The sequence below is a fragment of the Artemia sp. Qi Xiang Cuo genome, chromosome 19 (assembly GCF_049724085.1).
Source record: "Artemia sp. Qi Xiang Cuo chromosome 19, ASM4972408v1, whole genome shotgun sequence".
NCBI lineage: Eukaryota > Metazoa > Arthropoda > Branchiopoda > Anostraca > Artemiidae > Artemia > Artemia sp. Qi Xiang Cuo.
Genome location: NC_142812.1, coordinates 41,213,889 through 41,232,750, shown reverse-complemented (window position 1 = coordinate 41,232,750; position 18,862 = coordinate 41,213,889). Strand labels below are relative to the sequence as shown.

General features: G+C 35.8%; 1 protein-coding gene across 2 annotated transcripts in view; it reads left to right on the top strand.

The window, feature by feature from the left end:
- The window catches only part of LOC148940846 (dipeptidyl peptidase 1-like), a 91,738-nt gene extending 83,256 nt beyond the window's left edge, over nt 1-8,482 (top strand). For both annotated transcript variants that reach the window (XM_089104789.1, XM_089104788.1), the window contains exons 8-9: nt 1,875-2,029; nt 8,182-8,482. In XM_089104789.1, coding sequence (XP_088960915.1) covers nt 1,875-2,029; nt 8,182-8,364 — 338 coding nt within the window. In that variant the 3' untranslated portion in view covers nt 8,365-8,482. The remainder of the gene's footprint in view (nt 1-1,874; nt 2,030-8,181) is intronic.
- Nucleotides 8,483-18,862: the final 10,380 nt, after the last annotated feature.

The following is an 18,862-nucleotide window of genomic DNA, read 5'->3' as shown; positions in this document are numbered from 1 at the left end:
TTCATATTGGAATATAAAATTGCATTCGACGTTTTTATAATGGAATATAAAATTGCATACAACGTTTTTATATTGGAATATAAAATTGCATACGACGTTTTTATGTTGGAATTAAAGATTGCATACGACGAATTTATATTGGAAAATAAAATTGCATACGACGTTTTTATAATGGAATATAAAATTGTATCCGACGTTTTTATATTGGAATATAAAATTGCATACGACCTTTTCATATTGGAATATAAAATTGCATACGACGTTTTTATAATAGAATATAAAATTGCATACGACGTTTTTATATTGGAATATAAAATTTCATACAACGTTTTTATATTGGAATATAAAATTGCATACAACTTTTTTATATTGGAATATAAAATTGCATACGACGTTTTTATGTTGGAATTAAAGATTGCATACGACGTTTTTATATTGGAAAATAAAATTGCATACGAAGTTTTATGTTGGAATATAAAATTCCATACAACGTTTTTATATTGGAATATAAAATTGCATACAGCGGTTTTATATTGGAATGTAAAATTGCATACAACGTTTTTATATTGGAATGTAAAATTGCATACAACGTTTTTATATTGAATATAAAATTGCATACGACGTTTTTATGTTGGAATTAAAAATTGCATACGACGTTTTTATATTCGAAAATAAAATCGCGTACGACGTTTTTATAATGGAATATAAAATTGCATACGACGTTTTTATATTGTAATATAAAATTGCATACGACGTTTTTATATTGGAATATAAAATTGCATACGAGGATTTTATATTGTAATATAAAATTGCATACGACGTTTTTATATTGAAATATAATATTGCATACGACGTTTTTATATTGGAATATAAATTGCAGACGACGTTCTTATAATGGAATATAAAATTGCATATGACGTTTTTATATTGGAATATAAAATTAGATGCGACGTTTTTATATTGGAATATAAAATTGCATACGACGTTTTTATAATGGAATATAAAATTGCATGCGATGTTTTTATATTCGAATATAAAATAGCATACGATATTTTTATATTGGAATATAAAATTGCAAACGACGTTTTTATATTGGAATATAAAATTGCAGACGACGTTTTTATATTGGAATATAAAATTGTATACGTCTTTTTTATAATGGAATATAAAATTGCATACGACGTTTTTATATTGGAATATAAAATTGGATATGACGTTTTTATATTGTAATATAAAATTGCATACGACGTTTTTATATTGGAATATAAAATTGCATGCGATGTTTTTATATTTTTCATGTTCTGTTGGATCAGAATATTGACAACATATTATTAAAAAGACAATTTCAGCGACGGATTTATTGTGTAGGAGCCTAAAGCCTACCCTTGAAATGAAAGAGAGAGAGCGTAAACTTAAAAAATAAGTGATAACAACAAAAGGATACATGTTTGAACAGCAACAAAATTTATTTTCTTTTGGGGAAGAAGCAGAAGAAACTTTTCTTTTGCATAATGTTTTTGTATTGCAATACTCCTGGATCGGCATATTGACAATATCTTATCAGAAAAACAATTTCAGCGACAGATTTAGTGGGAAGAAGCTTAAAAACATGAAAAGAAAAAGAGAGAGAGAGCGTAATTTTGAAAACTCAGTGATAATAACTTGATGAAACACGGTGGAAGGGCAACAAAAATTATTTTCTTTTGGGGAAGAAGTAGAAAAAACTTCATTTTTGGAAAATATCTACTTGTTTCATGTTTAGGATTTTGTTTTACACATCGAAAAGTCAATATTGGTTCTTAAACTCTGCTTCACTTTATTCGTCACCACGCATTAAAATATCTTTGTAGCATTATTAGTCCTGTTTTATTTAGGTTATTATGGTGCCTGTAATGAAGAAGCCATGAAAATTGCCTTGATTGAAGGGGGTCCATTGTCAGTGTCGTTTGAGGTCTATCCTGATTTCATGCACTATTCGGGTGGTATTTATCGTCATACCAAATTGATTGATAAAATCTACCCTTTTGAGGTTTGTTGAACTTTTTATTTAATGATAGGACTGTCAGTGAATCTGAAATAAAGGACCTGCAAGTGTCCATTTGTGCATGAAAAACAGAATGTTTCAAATATTCATTGCTAGGCCTTATTTCCTTATTACAAACTGCCAAAGGGGGGTCAAATATGTGCTAAAATAATTTGAAATGTAATGGAAAATTCCACCCCCTTCATGAAAAATTCCCCTCTCCCATGAAAAACTCCCACATGGAAAGGTCATCCCACGTAGCCACATTCCCCGCCCCCTCCACCTCCCCCCTCACCAGAAAAAATCCCCCATGAAAACGTCTGTATACTTCGCAATAACCTATACTATGTGTAAGCAATGGGCAAAGTTCACAACTTTTTATATAATAATTATTCTGTATAATAGTATAATAATAATATAAAATAGTTTGAAATGTTATGATAAATCCAGAAAATGACTGGGAAAATACGTATGACTTGGAAAATATAAACAAAATAAATAAAGGGACAGGACATGAATTAATTTTTAGTTTTCTGTGAAAGAAGCACGCATTTTTTATTTTCTCCTGTCTAACAATAGAAGCTAGTAGAACTAAATTTTGCAGTAAGAGAATACAAAGGTGTGTCTCCCCCTCCCCCCTCCCCAAAAAAAGACAACAAAATAGTCATATACAAATGTACGCAAGCTACTATAATTATTCACATGATGCACAAATTTATTAAGTTCTGTACCTTGTTAAGTTCTGTACTGTTTATATGCTTTATTGAAGTAAGATAGTGCAGCAAAATACAAGTATCTAAAGTTGGACATAAAACAAGAATTGCATATCCTCGTTAGAAAAGTTTAAGAAGACAGGCACAAACAAAACGGAAAAAAAGAAGAAAGAAACTCAGGGCAAGTTTGTTACTATACGCTCTCTAAATATGGGACAGGTAAAATACCCCCCCCCCAAAAAAAAAAAACAAACAAAAAATATAAATGGATACCTAAAGGAGCGTTGTATTTCACCTTTAGAAAAGAAAAAGAAGGTATCCATTAAAACAGAAGAAAGGAACGCTGGGAAGCTATTGAAAAGTTGAAAACAAAAAGTAAACCAATAAAATATATATATATATATATATATATATATATATATATATATATATATATATATATATATATATATATATATATATATTTATATATACATATATATATATATATATATATATATATATATATATATATATATATATATATATATATATATATATATATATATATATATATATATATATATATATATATATATATATGTATATATATATATATATATATATATATATATATATATATATATGTGTGTGTGTGTGTGTGTGTGTGTGTGTGTGTGTGTGTGTGTGTGTGTGTGTGTGTGTGTGTGTGTGTGTGTGTGTGTGTGTGTGTGTGTGTGTGTGTGTGTGTGTGTGTGTGTGTGTGTGTGTGTGTGTGTGTGTGTGTGTGTGGTGTGTGTGTGTGTGTGTGTGTGTGTGTGTGTGTGTGTGTGTGTGTGTGTGTGTGTGTGTGTGTGTGTGTGTGTGTGTGTGTGTGTGTGTGTGTGTGGTGTGTGTGTGTGTGTGTGTGTGTGTGTGTGTGTGTGTGTGTGTGTGTGTGTGTGTGTGTGTGTGTGTGTGTGTGTGTGTGTGTGTGTGTGTGTGTGTGTGTGTGTGTGTGTGTGTGTGTGTGTGTGTGTGTGTGTGTGTGTGTGTGTGTGTGTGTGTGTGTGTGTGTGTGTGTGTGTGTGTGTGTGTGTGTGTGTGTGTGTGTGTGTGTGTGTGTGTGTGTGTGTGTGTGTGTGTGTGTGTGTGTGTGTGTGTGTGTGTGTGTGTGTGTGTGTGTGTGTGTGTGTGTGTGTGTGTGTGTGTGTGTGTGTGTGTGTGTGTGTGTGTGTGTGTGTGTGTGTGTGTGTGTGTGTGTGTGTGTGTGTGTGTGTGTGTGTGTGTGTGTGTGTGTGTGTGTGTGTGTGTGTGTGTGTGTGTGTGTGTGTGTGTGTGTGTGTGTGTGTGTGTGTGTGTGTGTGTGTGTGTGTGTGTGTGTGTGTGTGTGTGTGTGTGTGTGTGTGTGTGTGTGTGTGTGTGTGTGTGTGTGTGTGTGTGTGTGTGTGTGTGTGTGTGTGTGTGTGTGTGTGTGTGTGTGTGTGTGTGTGTGTGTGTGTGTGTGTGTGTGTGTGTGTGTGTGTGTGTGTGTGTGTGTGTGTGTGTGTGTGTGTGTGTGTGTGTGTGTGTGTGTGTGTGTGTGTGTGTGTGTGTGTGTGTGTGTGTGTGTGTGTGTGTGTGTGTGTGTGTGTGTGTGTGTGTGTGTGTGTGTGTGTGTGTGTGTGTGTGTGTGTGTGTGTGTGTGTGTGTGTGTGTGTGTGTGTGTGTGTGTGTGTGTGTGTGTGTGTGTGTGTGTGTGTGTGTGTGTGTGTGTGTGTGTGTGTGTGTGTGTGTGTGTGTGTGTGTGTGTGTGTGTGTGTGTGTGTGTGTGTGTGTGTGTGTGTGTGTGTGTGTGTGTGTGTGTGTGTGTGTGTGTGTGTGTGTGTGTGTGTGTGTGTGTGTGTGTGTGTGTGTGTGTGTGTGTGTGTGTGTGTGTGTGTGTGTGTGTGTGTGTGTGTGTGTGTGTGTGTGTGTGTGTGTGTGTGTGTGTGTGTGTGTGTGTGTGTGTGTGTGTGTGTGTGTGTGTGTGTGTGTGTGTGTGTGTGTGTGTGTGTGTGTGTGTGTGTGTGTGTGTGTGTGTGTGTGTGTGTGTGTGTGTGTGTGTGTGTGTGTGTGTGTGTGTGTGTGTGTGTGTGTGTGTGTGTGTGTGTGTGTGTGTGTGTGTGTGTGTGTGTGTGTGTGTGTGTGTGTGTGTGTGTGTGTGTGTGTGTGTGTGTGTGTGTGTGTGTGTGTGTGTGTGTGTGTGTGTGTGTGTGTGTGTGTGTGTGTGTGTGTGTGTGTGTGTGTGTGTGTGTGTGTGTGTGTGTGTGTGTGTGTGTGTGTGTGTGTGTGTGTGTGTGTGTGTGTGTGTGTGTGTGTGTGTGTGTGTGTGTGTGTGTGTGTGTGTGTGTGTGTGTGTGTGTGTGTGTGTGTGTGTGTGTGTGTGTGTGTGTGTGTGTGTGTGTGTGTGTGTGTGTGTGTGTGTGTGTGTGTGTGTGTGTGTGTGTGTGTGTGTGTGTGTGTGTGTGTGTGTGTGTGTGTGTGTGTGTGTGTGTGTGTGTGTGTGTGTGTGTGTGTGTGTGTGTGTGTGTGTGTGTGTGTGTGTGTGTGTGTGTGTGTGTGTGTGTGTGTGTGTGTGTGTGTGTGTGTGTGTGTGTGTGTGTGTGTGTGTGTGTGTGTGTGTGTGTGTGTGTGTGTGTGTGTGTGTGTGTGTGTGTGTGTGTGTGTGTGTGTGTGTGTGTGTGTGTGTGTGTGTGTGTGTGTGTGTGTGTGTGTGTGTGTGTGTGTGTGTGTGTGTGTGTGTGTGTGTGTGTGTGTGTGTGTGTGTGTGTGTGTGTGTGTGTGTGTGTGTGTGTGTGTGTGTGTGTGTGTGTGTGTGTGTGTGTGTGTGTGTGTGTGTGTGTGTGTGTGTGTGTGTGTGTGTGTGTGTGTGTGTGTGTGTGTGTGTGTGTGTGTGTGTGTGTGTGTGTGTGTGTGTGTGTGTGTGTGTGTGTGTGTGTGTGTGTGTGTGTGTGTGTGTGTGTGTGTGTGTGTGTGTGTGTGTGTGTGTGTGTGTGTGTGTGTGTGTGTGTGTGTGTGTGTGTGTGTGTGTGTGTGTGTGTGTGTGTGTGTGTGTGTGTGTGTGTGTGTGTGTGTGTGTGTGTGTGTGTGTGTGTGTGTGTGTGTGTGTGTGTGTGTGTGTGTGTGTGTGTGTGTGTGTGTGTGTGTGTGTGTGTGTGTGTGTGTGTGTGTGTGTGTGTGTGTGTGTGTGTGTGTGTCTGTGTGTGTGTGTGTGTGTTTGTGTTTCTGTGTGTGTGTGTGTGTGTGTGTGTGTGTGTGTGTGTGTATATGTGTGTGTGTGTGTGTATGTCTTTGTGTGTGTGTATGTGTGTGTGTATGTGTGTGTTTGTATGTTTGTGTGTCTGTTAGTTAGGGTGAGAGTGTGTTAGTGAGTTTTTGATTGAGTGTGCTAGATTGATTGTGTGTTTGTGAGTTTGATTGTGGGTGTTTTTTTTATATTTTTTTTTTGTGTGAGTGATTTTGTGTGTGTGTTTGTGTTTGTGTTTGTGTAATTGTCCATAACGAGCATCGTATTTCTTCTTTAAAAAAGACTAATAATACGAACACAAAAGAAGAAGAAAGAAACGCTGGGCAAGCAGACAACCCTAACATGGAGAAATGAAAATGAACACAAAAATGGGAAAACACGCACACACACAAAAAGAAATTGCCATCATCAAAAGCCGACGAAGTATTTTTGTATTTTCTTCCTTACATGAAACTGAGAATCCTAAGATGACTTAATTGAAGTTCTATCGCCCCGTTTGTATATTTTGAAATTACTGGAGCAGATACCCCATTAAAATTGTGGTAGAAATACCTAACCAAGAATACCACAAAGTCATTTTCTAACTTATGAAAAAGTAAGAAAAAGGACACAAGGGACTTTGGATTAAAATTTGAACAAAAGGTGGCATCAAAGTTATGTGGCTTTTGAGGTTTTCAGAATTTTAAATTTAGTCTGACGCAGGGGGGGGGGGATTTCTCCAACCGTTACAAGAATAAATCGAACTTCGAGTATTATGGTGTAAATACTGTATACTTACATACATAATTACCCGTCAACAACGGAGTGCAGTTAATATTTTGCTTTTTAATAACCTGTTGGGTTTGGGCAGTTTGAAAAAAATGTGAACGAATTATTGTTCTCTGGATGTTCTTTTAAACAGCAATTTTTGATGAACAAAGACCACTTGAGACGGGATCGAACCTTTACCTTTGATTTTTAAACCTAGTTCCTTCAAACAAGCTTTTTGAGAACTCATTTTTACGAACAAGATTCAATTCATGAGGCTGAAGCCTATCTGAATACCTTTTCTGCTGAATAAAGGACGTATGGAACTGGATGGACGCTGTTTGAAAGGTATATAAAACGTAAATCAAACCAGGCATATAGCCATCTTGTGCTTTCGTACATCCTTCCTGTTTACCTTCCCCAGATTTCTTCAGATACCCGTTTAGAGCTGGGTCAACTTCGTGCTGATCTTACAGAGTCACGTCACTGATATCTTTTTTTTTTAATTATAGACGTTACATTGAAATTAGAACATATTCGATCATATTTCAGATAAACTGCTCGTATTTGAACACAGACAAGATAAATCAATCCTCAGACACTTGAGCATTACCCTGTATTTGCTCAATTGGATAGCATGTTTACTTAAAAAAAAATGAGTCTTTTTTATTCTTGTGGCTGTGTTTAAAAATGTGTACAGTATCTCGTTATGTTTTGTTACAGGTCTTGGTTTCTTTTGAAGCTTTTTTTATGGCAATCGGAATAGAAAGCTCTTTCTAAACATGACCATTCTTATTGAATAAGTGTTCATTTTACGTCAGTTTGCGAAACGAGGTTCTTCTTGTTTTCCAGCTATCTTTAGCCATGAAATCATTGTGGCTTTTTTGAGTCTTTTTTTTTTACTTTATCTGGTTGCTCGTCTCTATTGCTGTTTCTTGAGTCTCATAAGGCAAATAGGCACATTCGAACTGTTTTTTTTTTAGGGAAAGTAAAACCCAGTGAGCAATATGTTGTTTTCACTCGGCCAACTTCACTTGAAAAAGCCATAATAAAGGCATGGGTTAGTTTTTACTGAAACATTAATAGTTTGACTCATTAAAACTGAATATATATGATGCTGGATTAGTGGGAATAGAGGTTTAAGCTCAATCAATATCGCTCAATGTGCTACCTGAGGGCTTAGCCAACGAATTTTATTCGTTGAGTTTTCGTGTTTAACCAATCCAAGGTACTACCCGAAAAGATGGAGTATTATCTTTGGAAAATTCAGCTTATCACTCGCATGAGTATGCTTTCAAAACTTTAGAAGAGGGGGCCACGCTGGTCCAGCCTTTAAATTATATGTAGCCTACTCTTTTGTCATTCTGTACTTTTTTGTCCTTATTTGAACTCGTTTTTTCTTAGTGCTTGGACAGAACTAAAATCAAAATTTGAAATAATAATTAACTACTGTTTTTTACTTTTTGCTTTAGTTGACAAACCACGCCGTTTTGCTGGTTGGATATGGCATGGAAAAATCTACCGAAGAGAAATTTTGGATTGTCAAAAACAGCTGGGGAACATCCTGGGGCGAAAATGGATATTTCCGAATTGCTCGAGGAGCGGATGAAGTAGGAATTGAAAGCATTGCTGTAGAAGCCACGCCTATTCCTTAATCTGTGCATTTTATACTTATTTGACTGTTATTAAAACAAAATTCTGGGGATTTTTCAAGTGCTTGTTCTTGTGTCTTGTATTTTTAGATGCTTCAGGAAATAAATATTATGTTTTGTATTTTGTCTTTTTATCTTTCTTACACTTTTCCTGACATCATGTAGGGGTTGTCAAGGCTCGAATAGAACTTTCGAGTGGACGACTTTAATAAGCTTGGTTTCCATGTGCAGGCCTTGGGTTGGAATAGGATTAATTTTATTTTTAGGCGTTCTGTTTTTTTGTTCGTTTTTTTTTTTTTTTTACTCTGAATGGATATGGATAAAAATACCATTTTAATGGATAAAAATACTTGCAAAGAAATAAAAATTGATCCCACGGACAAATACACACAGCAGTTAAGAAAAGAACTAGGAATTTTAAAAGATACTAGACTAATTACCCCTCAAATGTACAGAAATTTTACCCCAAAGGTTGTTCAGCCCCAAAGTTTTATGGTCTTCCTAAAATCCATAAGAAAGATATTCCATTACGGCCTATTGTAGCATGCTATTGTTCTCCAACTACGGGTGTAGGGAATTTTTAGCCACCATTTTAAAGCCTTTTTTGATCATACAGAAATCCTATATAAAAAACACCATAGTTCTTTTTGAGAAGTTAAAAAATCAAAGTACAACAGAAAATACTATTTTATCTAGTTTTGATGCAGTTTCTATGTACACTTCATGCGATGTCCATAAATGTGAGCAGGCCTTATAAAGAAAATTAGAGGAAAATTCAGCTTGGTCGGATTACAAAACATTGGAAATTGATACAATAATGAACCTTGTCCGTCTTTGCAACAAGTTCTCCTCGTATTTTAAATTCCGAAACAAATTTTTCCTTCAAATAATGGACTTATCCATGGGCACTGTCTTGTCTCCTTATTTGGCAAATTTTTACATAGATTTGAGAAGTCTGCTTTGAATAGTTTCCACTTAAAACACTCTATCTGGTTTCGTTTCGTTGATGATATCCTTTCTGTTTGGGAACGTGGACAAGACTCTCTAAGTGATTTTTTGGTACATTTGAACTCTTGATTCGAATCTCCAGTTCACAATGGAACTCGAAGATTCAGGTAAGCTGCCTTTCTTGGATGTTTTGATTATAAAAAGTACTCCTAGCCTTGAATTTTCTATACATAGGAACCTGACTCATAATGATCGATATCTACATTTCCCTTCCCATCACCCTCCTTCTGTGAAAAGAGGGGTAATAATCTCTAGTCGACAGAGTCTTACAAATTTGGTCCCGTAATCATATAAATTCTGAATTAAATTATGTCAAGGATATTCTTTTCTACAATGGTTACCCAATCAAACTTATTCAAAATATTATAGATAGAAGATTAAAAAAGATAAGATAATAAAATAGGGTGCTTGTCCTCCTTGATTCAATTACCCCGGAAATTGAGAAAAAAACTTGCATCGCTTTACCATACATCCCGAAACTTGGAAAAATTTAAAAAAACATAATCTCTCTGTTTCTTTCAAAACCGAACAAAAATCTGAACACTTTTTCAAATTAGGAAAGGATAAAACTTACCCTGTATTAGATAGTGGTGTTTACAGAATCCCATATTGTTTTGAGGAGTTCTACATTGGTAGGGCCCATCAACAACTAGGTGAGCGTTTGCATGAGCACAAAATTTCAATAGATAAGTCCCTGGGATTAAAAAATAACAATGACGACTTTGATTCGGCATTGGCTTCATATAATTTCGTAAATCCGACCCATCTGGTTCGTTTTGACGAGGCAACCTTAATATCAACTATAAATGGCGTACCACAAACTTTTAAAGAGGTAATTGAGATAAAAAAAAATACATGAACCAAAATTTAGCAATAAATAGAGAAAATGGAGAAATTTCATTAATCTCAATTTACTAAAGTTTAATCTTGAAGGAATCAATCAATATTATCACCCGGTATAACTTAAAAGAACATATTTGCATATCTAATGAAAAACGAAAATGTAGATCAGCTAAAACTATTGCAAAGCAAAAGATTCTTGCCCAATCATCTTGGTAAATTCTTTTTCATTGATTCCTGCCTGGTTTTTATGTTTTATGTAGGGTAAACTTCGAAAGATTAGATTTTCGTTTTTTTTTCTTTGTCTTCTTTTTTTTGTTTAGCACTGAGGACGACTTGGAGGATGTCTTTGTCGAAATATTGGCTTATATTTTGTCTTCTTCATGGTTCGCCACTGGCTGATAAAATCCTCGTTTTTTCACCCTTTTTGATTTTATTTTTCATTTTGTTAGTTTCTTTCCTCTCTGAGTTTCATTTGACATATATGACAAAGTCATAAATATGAACTTGTGTCATACATAACTGGCCTTATATATCTGACATAGTTAATGTAGGCTAGCAGAATGCATTTTTTTCTTTCTTCATTCCATATATTTGCTTCCTTAGCCTGCTGATGACAAGAGAGATGATAGTTTTCGAAAAGATGTAATTTGGTGGAAAACTTCTCATAACTGAAGCTTTTAACAGGGTAGGCAGGAAGAGAAGATTTTGGCAGTTCTCAGCCTGGATGGCTTGACACTGTGAAAAGTTGTTGTAGCAGTAGCAGTAAATAAGCTTACTTTTATTATCTACAAAGCAGATGACTATTTTATTGAAACAGTCACACAGTATCTAAAATCTAAATATTTCAGGACTTTCTAGGACCATATGTCGACAAATAACTGCGAAACTAAAATACTTGACTAAATAGCTATTTAAAAAGATTTGGGGGAGGGAGAAAAACAGAACTAAACGAGGAAGAACCCTAGGTAGAACCCTCAACACCCTCAACATCCATGAGCAAAAGAGACGTGCATATATTTCAATAAAACTTGGTACTTCACTTCTAGTTAAAAGAATGAGAGCCGACTGTGGAGTATGACTTCAATCTTCTGAAATCTTAACTAAATGGTCTCAGAAGGTAAAGGATTAATTAATCAAACAATCGTATGATTGCAAGCAACTATTCATTTTCATTCCTACCCCTATTTTGAAACGTATCCCTGTTTTAAAGTCATCCCAGGAAGACACACCCCTGTTATAAAGGACCAGCAGGTTATAATGTCAATATTTACTTTTGGGAAGACACGTCCCAGGAATACAAGCGGTCCCTGTTTCCATGGGAGCCAGCAGGTGCTATGTCAATGCTTTCATTGCAAAGACACACCCTAGTTTTAAATGCACCCCTGTTTTGAAGACATCCCTGTATGACATGTCCCCGGAATACAAGCGGTCCCTGTTTTAAATGGCCAGCAGGTGTTACGTCAATGTTTACATTGGGATGACACATCTTTAGTTTTAAATGCAGCCCTATATTAAACGGACCCGCAATACGACCGGTGCCTGAGAGGAGATGTTAGCTAAGTCATAAGGTAAAACTAAGAGGTGCTGGTGTTAGTTAAGTCATTGTATACATTCGTCTGTCTTGCAAGAGAGGAAGACATATTTTAATATTACATGTTTCTTCAGAACCCGTAGGGAACCCCCGCCTGTAACTGAGCACGGCATACACGTGGGTGCTACGTAATGACAGCGCACACGAGGCTGTTACGTAATGACAGCACACATGTGGGTGTTGTGCAATGACAGCGCACACGTGGGTATTACATAATGGCAGTGCAGACATCAGTGTCACATAACACTTTTTTGAGATTTCATTTCTTTTAATAAATTTTCTCCGAGGACTATTATATTCTAATGATTGTTGTCCTCAATATTACTCGAAAGGTCATCACCGTCCAATGGAGCTGTACCCTAACCGAAAGGACCAGTAATCTATTTCTAATATTCTGCTTCTGCTAATACTTTCTAGGAAATAACCTTTGCACGCATGACGATTGCATTTTTTTACAGGTACAATAATTGACATGCAGAGGAGGAAAAATCGATTACTAGAAAATCACCTGGTCATTTAGTAATAAAGGTAAGAGGGGGTACAACACACTTAAATTGTGTAAACGATTACATATTAAAGACTCGTCCTAGGTCAATAAATCTAAAAAGACACAGACCTTTGTTAATACAAAATATATTGACAAAAATGTTATAAAATCATGAAATCACAGAAAAAACACTTTCTGTGATTCTTTCACGATCTGTAAAAAGACTTTCTGTGTCACACGACAAACGAAAAATAAAACGGGAAAAAGGCTTATAATACGATGAAGTATAAGCAAAAACATACGTAAATTAAGAGAAAGATGGGGCTCTAGCAGACAATTCTAGAGCAGAAGGCTTGTTATTAGAGGTAAATTTTTAGCCCCCTATTGAGGTATTTCCGAGAGCTCTAACTGAACATTCAGGTTTTTTGTAGACAAGACCACCCACACCCAACTGACAAGCGCACATTTGAATAACATTATCTCTTCGAGTTACACATAATCCCATTAGAGGTAAGTTTTTATGTCCTATTAAGGGCTTTTAATGAAAAATCCCCTCATTTCATTGACTGTATGTTAGATTTCACTCACCCCACCAGCAAGAAAATTCATTGAACTCCTCCACAACAACTTTTAAGCTATAGAACATGTTACTCTAAGCAATTCACTCCACCACGACATTATTTGACTACCCCTCTGTCATCCACGTGGCACCCCCTCATTATCCCTTTGGACATTTTCAGCCTTCCCCCCCCCCAAAAAAAATGCTATAAATCTAAAATTAAACACTGGTTTTTATTTGAACAGCGGGACATGGCATTTCACTGCTAGAATGTGATACCCCAATGCAATTCACAGCACAGAGAATTTACAACATTTCGTGAATGATCCTTCTCCTTATTTTTCAATGGTTTCTTATAAAAATTGGCAGTTAGGTGGTACCCTGTGACACCCGGCATCATCATTTGAAGCGTTTTCTAGCAATTGAATACCCCAATGGATATACTTTCTATTTTCTATTGCTATTATTTTTTCCGACAATTCCTAGCCTATGCCACACTATGACTGGTCCATGACACCCTCTGACACCTCCTCATCACCCCCAAGACATTTCAGACATTTATCATTAAAAATTATGCTTCACTCCATTGATTCAAGTTTTTCACGAACCAACCCTTTCATGATGCTTCTCAATACACCGCATACCACCACAGTGTTACACATCTGCCCCCTTCCATCCACGTAGTACCCCCCTCATCACCACCTTGGGACATTTTCAACCTCTTCTCCACAAGAAATAAGGTTTATAAATCTAAAATTGAACATTGTTTTGATAGGCAGTGCAACCGCGCTGCCTCAGTAAAGAACGATGTTGACAAAATGTATTTTTTTCCTTACCAGGTCACTTCGTATCAAAGAAGTTGTCGTAGAAACTTCAAAAATGGCCCATTCGATTGGAAATTGGAATGGCTAGTACCCTTCTTAATAGTCGAAAGTGATTGTGATTTCTTTGGAACAACCAAAGAAATTACAAATTCTTCTTACCCCCGAGTGGTTTTGTTTCAAGTCAATCATTTTCTCTTCTTGGGAAAAGTCAAAATCGAAGTTTAATTATTTTCTATTTTTGGAAAAAATCAGAATCGAAGTGTAACTTTTTGTCTTCTATGAAAAAAATCAGAACAGAACTTGAACTTTTCCTCTCTTCTTTGAGAAAATTCAGAACTGAAGTAGAACCTTTTTTCTTCTTTGGCAAAATTTTGAATCAAAGTGTAATTTTTTTTCTCTTCTTTAAGAACATTCAGAACTGAAGTGGACATTTTTCTCTACTTTGGAAAACATTAAGAACAGAACTATCTTTTTTTTCTCTTCTTTGAGAAAATTCAGCATTAAAGTGGAACTTTTTCTATTCTTTGGAAAAATTCAGAATCGAAGTATAATCTTTGTTTCTCTTCTATGGAAAAATCAAGAGCAGAAATTGAACTTTTTTCTCTTCTTTGAAAAAATTCAGAGCTGAAGTTTAGTGTTTGTCTCTTCTTTGGAAATATTCAGAATCGAAGCATACCATTTTTTCTTTGGGAAAATTCTGAATTGAAGTGGAACTTTTTTCTTCTTTGTAGAAACTCAGAATTGAAGGTCAACTTTTTTTCTCTTCTCATAAAGAAAGAAAAACGAGCAAAAATGGGGTTTCTATAGGCCAAATGAAAATACTGAAAAAACAAAGCCAATATTTCGAGAGGACAAACGTATATCTTCCTCATCACAAAACGAAATAATGTAACCAAGGGAAGTGCCGAAGAAAAAAACAACAAAAAACAAACGCGGAAAGTCAATGTGAAAAGAACCAAAAAACCAAAGAAAAAACAAAAAACTTAAAAGATGATTAAAATTCAATAAAAGCCAAAAATTAAAAGAATTAAAACCAAATACCTAACAACCATAAAAGCGAGTGCAAATCGCGGATATTGGCGAATAACTCACTTTTATGGTTGTTAGGTATTTATTTTTAATTATTATAATTTTTGGCTTTTATTGAATTTTATTCATCTTTTAAGTTTTTGGTTTTTTCTTTGTTTTTTTGGTTCTTTTCACATTGACTTTCTGCGTTTGTTTTTTTTTCTTAGGCACTTTCCTTGGGTACATTATTTGTTTCGCGCTGAAGAAGAGAGGCGTTTGTCCTCTCGAAATATTCGCTTTGTTTTTTCAGTATTTTCATTTGGCCTACAAAAACCCCATTTTTGCTCGTTTTTCTTTCTTTATGTGATGTCAGGCCAATGTGGATTAAGAAATTATCTTTTTCTCTTCTTTGGAAATTATTCAGAATTGGAATGGAGTATTTTTTATTCTTTAGAATATTTTAGAATCGTAGTGTAACTTTTTTCTCTTTTTTGAAAATTCAGAACTTAATTGGAACCTGTTCTTCTTTGGGGAAACTCAGAACTGAAGTATAACTTTTTTTTCTCTTCTTCGAAAAAACATCAGAATCGAAGTTGAACATTTTCATCTTGTACAGAAAAATCAAAGAGAACTTCGAGAAAATTAAAAACTGAAGTGAAACCTTTTTCGTCTTTGGGGAAACTCAGAGTGGAATTTTAACGTTTTTCTCTTCTTTGGAAAATAAAATCAGAATCCAACTGTAACTTTTTTTCTCTTCATTGAAAAAAATTCATAACAGAACTAATTTTTTCTCTCTGAGAAAATTCGGAATTAAATCGGAACTTTTTCTCTTCTCTTGAAAAAATTCAGAAATGAAGTATAACTTTTTTCTATTCTATGAAAAAATCCAGAACAGAACTTGATCTTTTTTCTTTTCTTTGAGAAAATTCAGTCTGTGCTACCTCTGTTGATGTTTCGAAGTCAATTCTGGATGTTTTTCGTTTGAAACGTTTGGATAATTTTGTAGTGTTGTGTTGGGGTTTATCTTGGCTGTGTTACCTCTGCTGACGTTTCAAAGTGTATTCTTGAAGTTTCATCATTGAACCGTTTGACTTAGGATATTTTTGTAGCGTTATGTCATGGTTTATCTTGTCTGTGCTCGCTCTGTTGATGTTTCAAAGTGCATTTTGGAGGTTTTTCGTTTGAAACGTATGACGTAAAATATTTTTGTACTATTGTGACATGGTTTATCTTGTCTGTGTTACCTCTGTTGATGCTTTAAAGTGCATTTTAGACGATTTTTAGTTAGAAAAGTATGACTTAAGATATTTTTGTAGTTTAGTGTCGTGGTTTATTTTGTCTGTGCTACCTCTGTTGATGTTCCAACGTGCATTCTGGAAGTTTTTCATTTTAAACGTATGACTTAGGATATTTTTGTAGTATTGTGTCGTGGTTTAACTTGTCTTTGCTAACTCTGTTGATATTTCAAAGTGCATTCTGGAAGTTTTTTGTTTGGAACGTATGACTTAGGATATTGTGTAGTGTGGTGTCGTGATTTGTCTTGTCTGTGCCACATCTGTTGATGTTTCAAATTACATTTTGGAAGTTTGTCATATGAAACGTATGAGTTTGGATATTTTTATAGGGTTGTGTCTTGATTTATCTTGTCTGTGTCACCTCAGTTGATGTTTCAAAGTGCATTTTGGAATTGTTTCGTTTGAAACGTATAACTGGGGGTGTTTTTGCACTGTTGTGTCGTGGTTTATCTTGTCCTTGCTACCTTTGTAGATATTTCACACAAACACACACACACACACACACGCACATACACACACACGCAAACTCCCACTATTTTTTTAAGGATTCAGCTAATTTCATACATGCTAATAGATTAGGTTAATCTATCCTAAACAAGCTAGGTTAGGTAAGGCTAGGTTAGATGGCACACTGTCTAACCTACCCTAACTTTTGTTGATGATGTTGATGATGAAATTGGCCTTCATCATTAACTAAAAGCTTTATGATTACATTCTCTTTGAGCACTATCATCCCTAGAAATATTACTCTCGTCTATCACCAATTTTCATCTTAAAATTCTTGGGTACTCCAAAGGGATCTAACCCCTCACTGTCATGACAACGCACGTATACATTTCTAATAAGATACCCATAAGTACTTGTTTCATGGTTCAAATATTTCTCTTTGAGAGCATTCAATGCTACGATAACTTTATTATGTGCGCACGCTTTCTTGAAATACTTCATCTTCACCTTTTCCATGATGGTGTTAGTAACATTAGCATGAGCGTTTTTTCACTAAATCGTCTTTAATCTCCTTCTTGATAATGTCTGCTAGTGTTCTTTTTATTTTACTTGCGGTTTCGTTGTCTATTATCTCATTATTTTTACATAGGTCGCAGTTTTGGCACCTGGATAAGATATGACTTATGATAGTGATGCTGGAGTACACACGTCTTCTTCTTGTCTTCTTTTGAATTGTAATGCCAGAAAGATGGCGATAAGAAATATCAACGGGTAACATGTTATCCTAGCTACGAGCAAGAAGTTGACCCTTGTCATCAACTAAAAGTTTTAGACTAGCATTCTTTTTCAAGACTAACTTCTCTGCAGATAGTACTCTCGCATATCCTTCTCTATAACACTTGAATTTCCGCGGTAGTCCAAAGAAATTTAACTTCTTACTGTCTCGCCAAAGAACGCATAAATATCCAATAAGATTGCAATTAGAACTTGTTTCAACCTTCAAAAACTTTTCTTTCTCAGAATTCAATGCTACTACAACTCTATCATGTACGCACATCTTCTTGGAATATTTCATCTTCACTTTTTATAATACGGTGTTTATTCTTCCAATTTATAAATGATACTGATCGAAAACGTATAATAAACTAGCTATTGTTGCTGAATAGCCATAGATTACCTCGGATGTAGCCGCATACAAAACCTTTGAATTGGTGGGGTGTGGAGTGGGTTTAGTGGAATCGGAGGTTGGGGGTAAAAGTGCCATTTTTTTATAAAACTACTGGAAATAGGTAGAAGGTTCACTTAAGAAATGTTTTAAATTCTAATTGGTGTGAATTGGCTTTGGCTGTCACGTTCTAACAATGAAGTGCTAAGTTCCGCCGTTCAAATAAAAACAATGGTCATTTTTAGCTTGTAAAGTTATTTTTGTGGGGGGGGAATCTTGAAAACCCCTAAGTCTGATAATATGCGCCAGAAGGGTGCCATTTGCCAGCTATAGATAACCACTGAGGCAGACGCACACAAAATCTTAGAATTGGCTGTGCTTAGAGTGAAATTGGCGGAATCGAATTTGTAGAATCGGGGGTAGAAGTGGAGAATCTGGAACTGATGCAACCTGAGCCGGGTTAGGAGTTAGGATTGGAGGGGGTATAGATAGGGCTTGAGTCTGTAGAACCGGGATTGAGGTCAGAAGAATTGGAGGTGGAACATTTATAACTAGGGTCAAAGTGTGAGGAGTGGAAGTGGCTCTCACCTTATTAAAAAAATATATTGAAAAGGGATGTGGCACGGTGGCGTGAATTGACAGGCTATGTCACAGAGGGTTGTGTTTGGGAAACATGAAGCAATGGATTTAATGCACGATTTTTAACAAAAAAAATATCTGGAAAATGTCTTATGAATGATGATGGGGGTGCCAAATGGGGAGTAATAGTGTGGCATTGTGGTGCGAATCGACATGGTGTGTCACAGAGGGTTGGATTGCGAAAACATGAACCAATGAATTTAATTTTTGATCTTTAACAAGAAAATATATAGATAATGTATTAAGAATGATGAGGTTGTGTCTCGACTAGTCATAGTGTGGGCATAGGTTGGAAATGGTCTGAAAATAATAGCAATAAAATATAAAAAAATATATCCATTGGGGTATTCAATCATTAGAAAACTCTTAAATGATGATGATGGGTATTGCATGGAGGGAGGGCCATCGTACAGCCGATTTTCATAAGACCATTGTAAATTAGGGGAAGAATTGTTCATGCGAAGTTTTAAAATCTAAGTGGCATAACTTGCCTTGGACTATCACATTCTAACAATGGTATTGCATATTCTGCTGTTCAAATAAAAAAAAAAACATGATTTAATTTCATATTTATAAGCTAATTCTTTTGTTAAAAAGGTTGAAAATGTCTTAGGGGTTATGATAAATTCCACGTG